This window comes from Grus americana, chromosome 12, assembly GCF_028858705.1.
Source record: "Grus americana isolate bGruAme1 chromosome 12, bGruAme1.mat, whole genome shotgun sequence".
Classification (NCBI taxonomy): Eukaryota; Metazoa; Chordata; class Aves; order Gruiformes; family Gruidae; genus Grus; species Grus americana.
The window spans coordinates 10,153,168-10,165,431 of record NC_072863.1 but is presented as its reverse complement, the minus strand read 5'-3'; the positions used below and the strand labels follow the sequence as shown (position 1 = coordinate 10,165,431).

The following is a 12,264-nucleotide window of genomic DNA, read 5'->3' as shown; positions in this document are numbered from 1 at the left end:
ACTTGCAGTAAATTAGAGTAAGGATCTTGTACTATTACCAAAGGAGAAGCAGCAGTTTGGTTTTCCCTGCGGTCCGGCTGGGAATAACGACTGACACCGCTGCTTTGAAATGGCTTGTTTAAAGATTGTTTTGTTGCACGTTGCAGAGCAGTTGAATTGAGGTGAGAAGGACGCTTTAAGGATTAGACATTTGTCTTTACATATCTGTCCCTGTATTCTCTAGGACAAGACTATCAGCACAAGCTTGGCGGTTGTGGATTTAATTGATGCTATACAGCCTGGTTGTATCAACTATGACCTTGTAAAGACTGGTCATCTATCAGAAGATGACAAACAAAATAATGCTAAGTAAGTTTGCTATCTCAAAAGCTGTTTTGCATTAAAAGAGTGCACCTTCTATGCGCTGACCTTAAGCTGCAAGTGTTTTTACCGCAGTTTATTACTGTGGTTTTCAATCTCTTTTAACACTGTACCTTTTAGACAGGCAGCACTTCTTGAAATCTAATTGCTGTCCTTGCTTGTAACGCTGGAGGGAGTAGTTGGCTGGACTCTCTCGCTTGTTGAGAGAAATGCAGAACAGCCCAAGCAGTTCTTAGCAATGATATTCTGTTTCCCACCTGTTTGTTCAGGCGTGTGAAGTGCTCAGCTGGTGACTCAGGGTTTTGAAATTGAACCCTTGTATGTCTCATGTCTTGCTGAATCATCATAGGTTGTCAAGTTTAAAGTATGCCCATTAAAAAATGCCATTGAAATGTGTGTTCTGTGACTGTTCTGCAGTGGCAGAATGACAGCAAAGTTTCTTACAGATAATAGTCTCACTTGATTATTCTTAAAGAGAAAACAGAAGGGGAAGTGTAAATGTTAGATGATTAATCTTTGGTTATACATACTATCTGTTAGCCCTAACAAATATTAATTACTTTTTTTTTTTAACTGTTGGTAAAGTGGACTTCACATTCAAAGGTCAATTTGCACATTAAACACACTTTCCTCTACTGTGGAAAAGGAATACAGCAAAAGATAAAAAAAAATTTATAAAACAGATGTGGTGTGATTGGACTGTTCCACATTCTGAATCTTAATAAAGAGGATAATAGGTAAAATTGTCTTAGACAGGGCAGGAACTGACTAGTCATTTATTGGTAGCGGTCTCAGTGCTGACCCACTTATCTTTCCATGGTGAATAGGTATGCTGTGTCCATGGCAAGAAGAATTGGTGCCAGAGTTTATGCTCTTCCAGAAGATCTTGTGGAGGTGAAACCGAAGATGGTCATGACTGTGTTTGCCTGCTTGATGGGCAGAGGAATGAAGCGAGTATAAAAGGGTTGATCCATGTAAAGAAAAAAAACCAAAACACAACAAAAACCCAACCTGCCACCCTGGGTGCATAAGTAGCAGATCAGCTATGATCATGTTGAAATGCTGTTGGCCTAGGAACTGTTGAAGTTCAAAGGACTTTGTTTTGCTTTGCAAGACAAACTCTTATCAAAATTCTCAGGGAGAGGAGTTTTAACCTACAGACGTGCTCTTTTCCCAAAGGAAAGTTTAACTTAACAAGAGCTCACAGAAATGCATTCATAACAGACCTGCATCTTGCAATACTGCTCTGGAGCTGTTTTCACTCCATTATTTCTCAGATACTTGGTGTGTGTTTTTTTTACCCCTGAGGGCTTTAAGGTGGTTGGTATGAGTTGTAATGGAAACAAATCTAATTTCTATCTGCAATCCAGTTTAATTTCTGTCAGATGGTCCAAGCGTATTCCAGATTTGACCACTTCCTTAACTTTGCAAATAAAGCTACAGTACAAGTTGGGACCTGCAGGCCAGCTCGCAATGCTAAATGAGAAATGTATAATTAAGATGATGGATCTTCCTCTGGTATTCTCTGTACATGGTGCTTTTTTTATACATCTAACTATTTTGATTACTTTACAAATAAAGCATGGCAGTTTTTCTCTTGCTGCTTACAAAAAGGGGGTTTTTTGTTTGGTTTTTTTTGTTTGTTTTAAAGTTATACTATATGTGAGAATACCACCATCCTTGGACCTCTTGCAGTAACATTTGGTATCATGTTGCTGATGGCACGGTTACACCTGAGAATGAAAGTGAATGCATTTTTGTATGCATCTTGGTTCAGTTCTGTGCACCTAGAAAATAATTTTTACAAAAATCTGCATGAAAACTATAACTTTTTTATTTAAAATGCTGTCGGATATAAAACCATACTACACTGTGGGGAGGTTTTGTGCAGGGAAGAGGCAAATGTTATGAACAGCAGGGTTCAATAAACTGAACAGCAAATGTGCTGGAACATAAAACTATTTTTACAGATAAAAGGAAGCATTGTCGCCAAAGAAGGAAGATGCTATATCCATAGGATTTAATATTATCTTGCTTTGGCAAGCTGTTTGCTATATTTTGAGATCATATTGCTATTCCAAGCTATTCCAAGTGATGTAATATGGTGGCAAAGCATTAGTTGAAATAAAAACATTTAAATACACCCTTCTCTCCTTATTTACAGAGACCCACCACGGCAACCTTTCCTCAGCTACTTTTAGCTTTGCTTTGGTTGAACTTTTTGTTTTGTTTTGATCTGTAAGATACCCCAGAATCAGGGTGTGCTTGAAGAGCTCTTGTTTTCTGAAATGGGCACTGGCAGTGCAGTTATTCTCAACCTGCATTTTAGTGAGGCTTTGCCTTTTTGGTAGCTTCTGTAAAACTTTGCTCTTGAAGTCTTGCTGTGTGCCCAGCGATGATGTCTGCAGGTGCAGGGGAAGAACCCCATTAGGGCAAAACCCATAAGGAGGAAGAAAAGTTGTTCCCTGTGCTAGGGACATGCTGTTGGGGCTTGTTTCCAGAAACCACAGGTCTGGAGGCATAGTGGCAGCTGACACAGGTCTGGCATGATTTGAATCTTGAGGTGCTGTGGTGGGAGAGGGGATGTCCAGCAGCCACCAGCTGTTGGCAGGGATTTGCCTACTCACTGTGCGTGCTGGAGGGACATGGTGGTCCCAGTGCACCAATTCCTTCAGTCATGCAACCCATGGGTGAGAGCCCGGGCATCTCATGAGCTTTGTCAAAACAGTGGCCTGACAGAAGTCAGGCAGAAGTCCCCAGAACCACCAGTGACTCTGGTGAAAATCAGGAACAATTTGTGTGAGACTGGTGTCATGTAAACAAACATCTGTGACCTTAACTACATAAACCTGGTTTGGGTGGTCCCTCTCCTCACCTATCTAGAATGATTTATTTTTTTTTCCCAGTGGTGAAAACAGGTAGGTGTGTTTTGTGCAAGAGGCATGTTGCAGCTTGTCTGCCTATGGAACGGGGATGAGTTTGTGAATTAACCCAGATTACAGGTTGGTGCCCAGCCTCCTCTTCAGACATCATCTGGGGCAAACAAGGTGGCACAGCTGTGGGTTTAAGCCGCTTCAAAACTCCCACAAGCCAAATGCTTGGGGGAGTGTGGGAATCCAACTACCAAACATGTCATTCCCCATCCCATGCTACAAACTATCCTATGGTGTGAAGGTGCTGGTGCGAAGAAATTCTGTTCCAATGCTACATTGTCAGGGCACCTGAACCATGTGCATGGTTTTATCCTTGCTTTTCTTTTTAAAGCAAGGAGGGGGAAAAAAAAAAACCCCAAGCCCCTCTTACTGTGATCTTGTCCTCCATGAGAGACTTCTGCAGAAGCAGATCCTGCTGGAAAGTGATTTCTGTCGAAGCAGATGTTACACAAATCATCTGGAGCCCATGGTAAGAATCGCGTGGCTTCTCTGTTCCCCTGTTCGAGTCTGTCAGGTAATTAAGCATAATCATATTGGTAAGATTATTTGGGACTCACAAGGCTCTGCCTTGGCAGTGCGGTGGGGTGATGTGGGTGTCTGTGTGTGCCAGATGAGTCCCTGGTGACGCAGGTGATGCGCTGCAAACACGCAGGTCATGCAGTAGAAGCTTCCACCCTATGAGAGATTTTTTTTGGCGACCAGATGCGAGGGTCCCCTGTGCAGTAGCAGGCAGTGAATGTGTCTCCAGCATAGGAGTGACAGAGCAGCCTGGGGCTGGGGTGCCATCCAGGGCCGACCGCTAGGTAGTACAGCCAGCTGCACCCGTGGGGCGAGCGCTGCCCAGCAGCGAGCAGTGCCCACGGGCTGGGTCCTGCGTGTACGGGCCTACGGGGGGACCTGCTCAGGGTCGGGCGGCCAGGGGAGCGTGGAGGCGGTTTGCAGTGTGGAGGACAGGGAATCACACCTGAAAACGTGGAGTGCTGTGATGCTTTGGGAATTGTAAGTTTGGGACAGAAGAGTGTGGAGATGCAGCTTCTTAGAGAAACTTTTGGGTTCAGTGCTTGAAAGATTATCTATTTCTCTATTTTCCTTGCTTGGTTTGAAAATGGTGGTTGGAGTGAGATGTTGCCTCCTTCTCAGCCCCCTTTCTCTGGTGAGAAATCTTCCTGTGCCCTTCCTGCAGCCGGTGCTTCTGGGCTGCAAGCCACATGCCACCTTTCCTCATCTGTAATGGGCAGATGCAAATCTGCTATTCAGTGCTGGACCTTCAAAGCATGTTGAGAGGTTGGTGGTGCCGAGAGCACAGCAGGGAACATTCTGTTAAAAGCAAAGGAGGAGCACGTTTATTTGAAGCAGCAGCTTCTTCTGTACTGTTATGCCTCATGTGGGCTTCAGACATGAAAGCTGATATGAGGGCTAGTGAGTGAGAGGGACTTAATTTTTCTATGTGTAGATGATGAAAACTGGGCAGGTGAAAGGGAGGAATTTGGCAGGGAGCTGGAGAGGGGCTGCTGTACCTGAGAGGAGACGTGCAGGAGTCCTGTCTCCTGCAGGGGTCAGGGCACGGGTTCCGATGGCACCAGCTGGGAGCGCTCGCTGCTCAGAGTGCGTGGGGAGTGCCAGCAAAGCCTCTTGGTGATTTATTGCACAAAGCCTCACTGTACAGCCAGCTGGGAACTTTCCACTGGTACAGTTTTTTCATAAGAAAATATATAAACAAAGCTTCCTACAGGAAATGGCATATATTTTCACTGAAGATGGAGTGATATACCACGAATAGAGTCACATTCATCCCGCTGAAACAGTGGTCTAGTGATTTATAGCACTGGCTGGAGTTATAGTGTAATTACGGTCAAAATTCTTAGACTTTGGAAGTGACCACATGTATCTGTCTTTTCTTATCGCTGCTTTATCGTAGTACAGAATAAGCACTTTAGTTGCACTCCTGTTGAGTGTTTAACAAGGTGGTGGCGTAAAAGTGGAAGGAATATTTTCTGCAAGCATCCAGAGTAGACAAGACTTTCCTTTATATAAACTTTTCACCAATTTATATTTTTCAGTGGAAAACACCTACTTTTGTAGAGACACTAAAATTTGCTGAGGTGGGTTTTGCTTGCTTGTTTTTTTACTTCTGCCTTTTTCTATTACAGATCACTAGCACAGAGGAATGCAAAAGCAAGAAACAAACTGGAGATTTTTTCCACTACCTCCCAAAGTACATGAAGCTGAGGAAAGTGAGGATGGTGCTGAATGCACAAACAAAATGTAAGCAAAAATGTATTGACCATTGAATACTTTGCACAAATCTAATCACAAATCTGATAACCAGGAAGATGTGGCACGTGTGGTATTGTTGTGCAGCCCCAGTTTGTCCCTTCACTGGTGCAACAGTAAAGGTTGGTCTTACTCTGCACTCCACGCCAGGTTTTCTTTGTCAAAATGTGCTGGTTTGTGTGTTTTCAGCACTAAGCAAAGGTTTGTTTCTCTCTTACCTCTTAACAGCTTGGGATAATTCCTCTTAAGGACAGGGACAAATGTGGCGTGTCTGCCACATGTTCTGTTACTTCCTTCTGTGACTGCTCAGTAAACATTGGGCATGTCTTGTGGTAAGTGTTTATACAGTGATAATTCCTGAAAATTTGGTCACCTCTCTGCAATGTTATCTAAGTGCTCTTCCTTTTAGAAGTCAGGTGAGAAATAATCACTGAAAGCATCTTGGAGAAAAAGCCAAAGAACTGTAAAAGTCAATGTTCCTTACACCTGGCAGTGCTGCCACCAGCCTGCATGGCCAATGGCAACGTCAGAGCAACGGAGGCAGCTGTGGTCGGCAGGGGCTCTGCTCACCGTGGCTTTAGGAATTACTACATTCCTGAAGTCTCCCGAAGGTGGAAAATAAAGAGACACCATGAGGCACAAATGCTGTCTGTGCAGATGGTGCCTTCTGCGCGCCAGCAGCCAAAGCCAAGGGAAGACCATGCTAATTCTGCAGGACAGGTCTCCGCGGGCAGACTTACTCACTCTACCTGTGGCGCAATTTAATCTCTGCAGGAAATACAGATCTGCGAAGTGCAAATACCCAGCATTGACTGTCCCTGGTGCCTGAAGGACAGGATTTGTCATCGCGGTTACTATGAGCACCAGACACCTTGGTTAAGCATCGGCAAATGGTGCTGCTGATTCTGGAGGCTGTGGGGCTGCTCCTGCAGCCCAGCATGGGGAAGTGCTTCCTGCAGAGCAGAAAGGTTTTCCCCTGCAAGGGGGTCTCTGCCAGGCAGCAGTTTAGCCCAGCAAGGTGTGTTATCTGGCCAGGAACATGTTGCAAGTCAATAATGATGCAAAGGAAAAAGCATCCAAAAATACTTAATATTTCTGGATATGACTACATCAATGGACAAGGGAAGAGCTACGGATGTCATCTGTCTGGACTTCTGTAAGGTCTTTGACACCATCCCCCGCAACATCCTTTTCTCTAAATTGGCGAGATATGTATTTGATGCATGGACTGTTCAGTGGATGAGGAATTAGTTGGATGGTCACATGCAGGGGGTAGTGGTCAATGGCTCAATATCCAGATGGAAACCAGTGACAAGTGGTGTTTCTCAGAGGTCTGTATTGGACCAGTACTGTTTAATATCTTCGTCAATGACATAGTGGGATCAAGTGCACCCTCAGCAAGTTTGCAGACGACACCAAGCTGAGTGGTGTAGTTGACACACCTGAGGGACGGGATGCCATCCAGAGGGACTTGGACAAGTTTGAGAATTGGGCCCACATGAGAGATTCAATAAGGCCAAGAGCAAGGTCCTGCATATGGGTCGGGGCAACCCCAGGTATCAATACAGACTAGGTGTAGAATGGATTGAGAGCAGCCCTGAGGAGAATGACTTGGGTGTATTGGTGGATGAAAACCTCAACAGGAGCCGGCAATGCACGCTTGCAGCCCAGAAAGCCAACCGTGTCCTGGGCTGCATCTAAAGAAGCATGGCCAGCAGGTCGAGGGAGGTGATCCTGCCCCTCTACTCCACTCTCATGAGACCCCACCTGAAGTACTGCATCCAGCTCTGGGGCCCCCAACATAAGAAGGACATGGAGCTGTTGGAGAGGGTCCAGAGGAGGCCATGAAGTTGATCAGAGGGCTGGAGCTCCTCTCCTGTGAAGACAGGCTGAGAGAGCTGGGGTTGTTCAGCCTGGAGAAGAGAAGACTCCATGTTGCAGCCTTTCAATACTTAAAGGAGGCTTATCTTTTTAGATGGGGACAAAACTTTCAGTAGGGCCTGTTGCGATAGGACAAAGGGTAATGGTTTTAAACTGAAAGAGGGTAGGTTTAGACTAGATATAAGGAATAAATTTTTTACAATGAGGGTGGTGAAACGCTGGAACAGGTTGCCCAGAGAGGTGATAGATGTCCCATCCCTAGTAATATTCAGGATCAGATTGGATGGGGCTCTGAGCAACCTGATGTAGTTGAAGATGTCCCTGCTCATTGCACGGGGGGTTGGGCTAGATAACCTTTAAAGGACCCTTCAAACCCAAACTATTCTATGATTCTGTATGAGCTTGAGGAAGGCTGTGCCTTTGAACCTGCGCTGCTGAAGCATGTACAACTTCTCTGCATTGGCGTGCCACCACGGGACACTTATTTACCAGTTTCACAGAACTGAGTGGGATGTTTGGAGTGGCTGTGCAGGGGATAGTGAGTGAGGGTGGAGATGAGACTGTGATCAGTGTTTAATCACTGAAGAGAAATGGGTGTAGTTTAACTTCTTATACTGTAGATGAGATTCATCCCATGTGGCTGCTTGTGGCTCTGGTGTGGCACACGGATGACACGAGAGCTATCTAGTGGAGCATCATATAAGCTGTTTTTAATATACCTGCAGAAATAGAAAATTCCCTTTGGGAGAATAGAGAAGGCTAATCCGTGTGGGGGAGGAAAGAAAGGTGAATACTGCTGTGATGGAGGCATCATGATGACCTGTAAGTGTCTCCCAGCAGCTGGAGGGAGGCAGCTTGGGGGTATGGCACTGGTGCAATGCCATGCCAGAGCTTGTCAACAAAATGCAGGGAGACACAACTCGTACAGACCATCCTGAGACAAATGAGCTCTTTGCAGGGGTAAATGCAGACCTGCGTTAGATGAGGCTCAATACTGCAAGGAGTAGCTGAGCGATAAAATGTTTTACTTGGTGACATTTTCGCTCACTCCTCCAACACTGTCTCATATTCTAAGAGCAAAGCACCTCGTGTGCCAGCTGTGGGAAGCTACCACGCATTCACAAAGATGCTGATGGACCTAGCCTTTTCTGGGGACTCCAAATGTGCTGGAACACATGCAGTTTATTCCTACTTCAGCAGTACTCACGATATCCCCAGCGTGAGCTGAGCGCAGGAAGGCAGCCCTTCCCTGAGAGATCACGTGTGGCTGTGGTCAGTCAGGAAATGGGGAGGACAGAAGCTGTGGTGGGGCCACGCTTCCCAGCCCCATGTCACCAAGCACAAGCCCTAGCCCTGAACTTGCTAATGTGAGCTTCTCCTCTGCATGTGAACATTACATTGAATTTTGATACTAGCATTTCAGATTTGAGCATTGTCCACGAATGAAAGCGTTTATTCCTATATAATAAAATCCCTCTATTTCCATATAAAATCTACCTGTAATGAAAAACATTGTTCACAAACAAATGGTAAGAAAATAAATAAATGGCCTCCACTTTATAATGTAAATATTGTCAAAATGTGGCCATGGAGGCGACCCATCCCCTCACAAAATACCACATGTGGCAGACAAGTGCCAGCAGGATGACCTTGCTGGGGAGAGTGGGGGGCCCGGGAGCCGTGCTGATACCCACCACCCTGCACTTGTCTTCACTTGCCAGCTCAGGTGGCACCATGCAGTCCATCAGGTCCCCTGGATGGGGGACATTGAGCGCTGTGGTGTTGTGAGAGCCCAGGAAGGCACAGTGCAGCCCTTCGATCACTCCCCTGCGTGTTGCGGTCCACCGCCAGAACCAAAGCATCTTGCAGTCGCATTTCCAGGGGTTGTGGGATAAAAACACATACTTCAGTTTTGGCAGTTCAGCGAACAAGCGGATGGGTAGGGAGCTAAGGTTGTTCTTGCTCAGGTGAAGGAAGTGCAGCTTGTTTAAGTACGAGAAAGCAGAGTCTGAGATGAGGGAGATCTGGTTGTTGTTCAGGTACAAGTTTCTCAAGTTCAGCAGATGTCTGAAGGTGCAGTCAACAGCAGTGATTCTGTTGGCTTCAAGGTGCATGGTCTTGAGCTGGATCAACCCGTCGAAAAGCTGATTAGGCAAATCAGCGATGAAGTTGTGTCCTAAATTTAACACGCCCAATCTGAGAAGCTTCTTAAAAGCGCCATTTTGAATGATCCATATCCGATTCTTCCTCAGATTCAGATCGTACAGGGTTTCCAGGTCCTTCAGGGAATCTCTGCCAATGGCTTCTATGTGGTTGCCCTCCAGGGACAGCCTTGTGAGGCTGGAGAGATTCCTAAAGGCTTGTGGGACATACCGCATGTTATTGGAGGCTAAATCAAGTCTTTCTAAAGAAGGTAGGTGTGAAAATAGAAGTGGGTGGATTTCAAAGATGTTGCAGTGGGACAAATCCAGGCTGATGAGGTTTAATAGTCCTCTGAAAGTGTTTGCATGCAGGTAGGTGAGACGTGAGTTCCTGCTGAGGTGCAGCTCTCGCAGCTTGCTGAGAGCGTGGAAGGTCCCTGGGGACAGGAAAGTCAGATTGTTTCCATCTAGCCAGAGGCTGTGGAGGAAAGTCAGGTTTCTGAAGGTATTGGTTGTGAGAATCTGCAAATAATTATTGGAGAGGTTTAAAGAGACAGTAGATGCTGCTATTTCTCCAGGGAGGGCTCTCAGTCCTGCTCTGTTACAGTGGATAATCTCTTCAGGTGCACATTTGCACATGCTTGGGCATGAATCGGAGATATTCAGACTCAGTCCAGCCTTTGCTGCACAAGTAAATATAAATATAACAAGAAAGAACATGACCAGCCACAAGTCAGCCACCGCATCTAATACCTGATGGATAGTAGAGAAGGAGGCAAGAAAAAGAGCATGTACCTTTTGGATAGGTGAACCGCAAGCATTGCAGCGTCGGTTGGGCTGTGCTTTTAGTGCACAGTGAAAATAAATTACCTGGTTCTTCCTGCTGCAGACCAATGGGGATCAAGTCTTCAGGCAGATAAAAGCCGATTAAGTGCCATCCTGCTGTAAAGAGCATTACTGAGAGGCAGGGAGATTTCTCAGCTGAGCATCACGCTCTGACAATGGCTTTTCCCACCTCCTGCCCTCAGCAAACAGCAGCAGGTAACAGACTTCCCTCGGGATCTGTCGGGGAGAGGCTCGTACTCCTGGGTTGATCACCGTTCCAAGGATCTGCTTGGCAGTTTGCGCAAAAATCCTCTGTTTTGGAGGAGCATTTTTGTATTTTTCTCCAGTTAAGGCTTCAGCAAAGGCAGCTGAGAGCAGCCCTGCCACCCAGATGTGAGATGGGGGCCTCTCACCCTGGTGTGGCTACACATGCTGCAGATGCCTCGGGCTCATTCAGGCTGTGATCCGGATGCCGAGGAAAGCAGAGCCACGACTGAGCCCTGATCACAGCCCTGTCAATGGCTGTGACTCCTCTGCAGTAAAATGGGACACTGCCAGGAGCTGTGCAAGCCTCCCGCTCCGTGCTAGCCCGGAATGTGCGGGGGAGTGCTGTGTCCTGGTGGAGCCTCTTCTCGGGATAAGCCCTGAGCCATCTCTGAGTGGTAAAAGATGATCCCTGTGGGCAAAACACAGAGCACCCCAGGGGCACGCTGCCTGTCTCCAGCAGGTTTGAAGATGTCACTGAGCAGCTGGAGCTGGGCTTGGGTCTGTAAAAGCCCATGTCCTTGGGCCCCTCCCTGGTTTTCATCCAGTACCCAGAGTGCAAAGGAAAAGTGTGGTCGGGAAGCTGATTGATGCACCCGGCAGCCAGGGATCAGCAATCTGCAGGCTGATCATTTTGCTTACAATGCCAAGAGGACTAGACCCAGGCCTTGCAGCTGACACGTCAGCAGAGCAACCAGTGACACAGTTACTGCTCTTGTTTTTTTCTCCCTCTTAATTTTTGTTTTCCCGCTCACTTCTCTCTGCTGGAGTTCATATTTTTTATGTGTTTGAAGCACCTTCTCTCAGCCCCCTCCCTTCGGGTGCATTGCCTTGCTCTTAATTTCATGGTCTATGTCAGCTTTTTTCTTTTTCATGTTTTACAGATTTGGGTTTCCTTTCTCTCCCCTGCTCCACTAGCTGTCCAGACAGTGGCTAAAAACCAAGTATATGATATGCCCAACAGTATGTGTGAATTGGAAAAATTTGCAGATCCATTGTCTTCTCGGCAAAGCAGATTGTTTCCTGTGCTGTTAAATCACTGTGTTGGCTTCAGCTAGTTCTGTTTTCTTCTTTGTGTTTTCAAGCAACAACCCCCTCAAAGAACAGCTTCTCCCTGTAAGCTTGGCTGGGATGGCTGCGTTGTGTAACTGAGACCATCTTCTAGCTGTAAACAACATCATTCATTTAGTTAGACAGGCTTTGCGGCAGTGTTACTAGGGGCCAAAAGCTGGTTTTCACCCTGAGAGCAGCGGTGATGGCACCTTGCCAAGGGGCTTGTCCTGGGAGCCCCGGAGGAAGGTGGAAATGTGCACTGCTCGCCCCATCCAACTACGCACGTTTGGGGCCACACTGAAGGTTTTGGTGAGTGAATCTTTGTTTTCTGTATTCCTGGCTCAGCTGGGACTGCTCCTTTGAGGATATCACTTTGGAGTGGTGTCCTGCTGCTGGGATCTCCATGGTGTCTCTTACCTCCTGCTGCAGCACAGCTGTGAATATCCATTGCTCCGTAACTTTGTCCGTGTATCCCTGTGAAGGAGACAGATTTCTGTTGGCCTCTTTGCAGGATGAGTGAACTGCTCTTTGTC

At 46.5% G+C, this 12,264-nt stretch overlaps 3 protein-coding genes across 5 annotated transcripts in view; 2 read left to right on the top strand and 1 right to left on the bottom strand.

The window, feature by feature from the left end:
* Nucleotides 1-2,503, top strand: part of PLS3 (plastin 3) — a 57,904-nt gene extending 55,401 nt beyond the window's left edge. For all 3 annotated transcript variants that reach the window (XM_054840075.1, XM_054840076.1, XM_054840074.1), the window contains exons 15-16: nt 224-348; nt 1,188-2,503. In XM_054840075.1, the coding sequence (XP_054696050.1) occupies nt 224-348; nt 1,188-1,320 (258 nt within the window). In that variant the 3' untranslated portion in view covers nt 1,321-2,503. The remainder of the gene's footprint in view (nt 1-223; nt 349-1,187) is intronic.
* Nucleotides 2,504-2,652: 149 nt separating this feature from the next.
* SLC6A14 (solute carrier family 6 member 14) overlaps nt 2,653-12,264 on the top strand; it is a 75,657-nt gene continuing 66,045 nt past the window's right edge. Inside the window, exon 1 of the mRNA XM_054840053.1 lies at nt 2,653-5,558. Within this exon, the coding sequence (XP_054696028.1) occupies nt 5,544-5,558 (15 nt within the window). The 5' untranslated portion in view covers nt 2,653-5,543. The remainder of the gene's footprint in view (nt 5,559-12,264) is intronic.
* On the bottom strand, nt 8,873-10,480 carry LOC129212037 (nyctalopin-like). The gene is made up of 2 exons (XM_054840077.1): nt 10,385-10,480; nt 8,873-10,272 (listed from the first exon to the last, which is right to left on the bottom strand). The coding sequence occupies exon 2, from the start codon at nt 10,226-10,228 to the stop codon at nt 9,023-9,025; it is 1,206 nt and encodes a 401-aa protein (XP_054696052.1). The 5' UTR covers nt 10,229-10,272; nt 10,385-10,480; the 3' UTR covers nt 8,873-9,022.

Bases quoted from the DNA above. Each gene is read 5' to 3' on its own strand.
- LOC129212037 (XM_054840077.1), bottom strand. From the start codon at position 10,228: ATGTGCAAATGTGCACCTGAAGAGATTATCCACTGTAACAGAGCAGGA.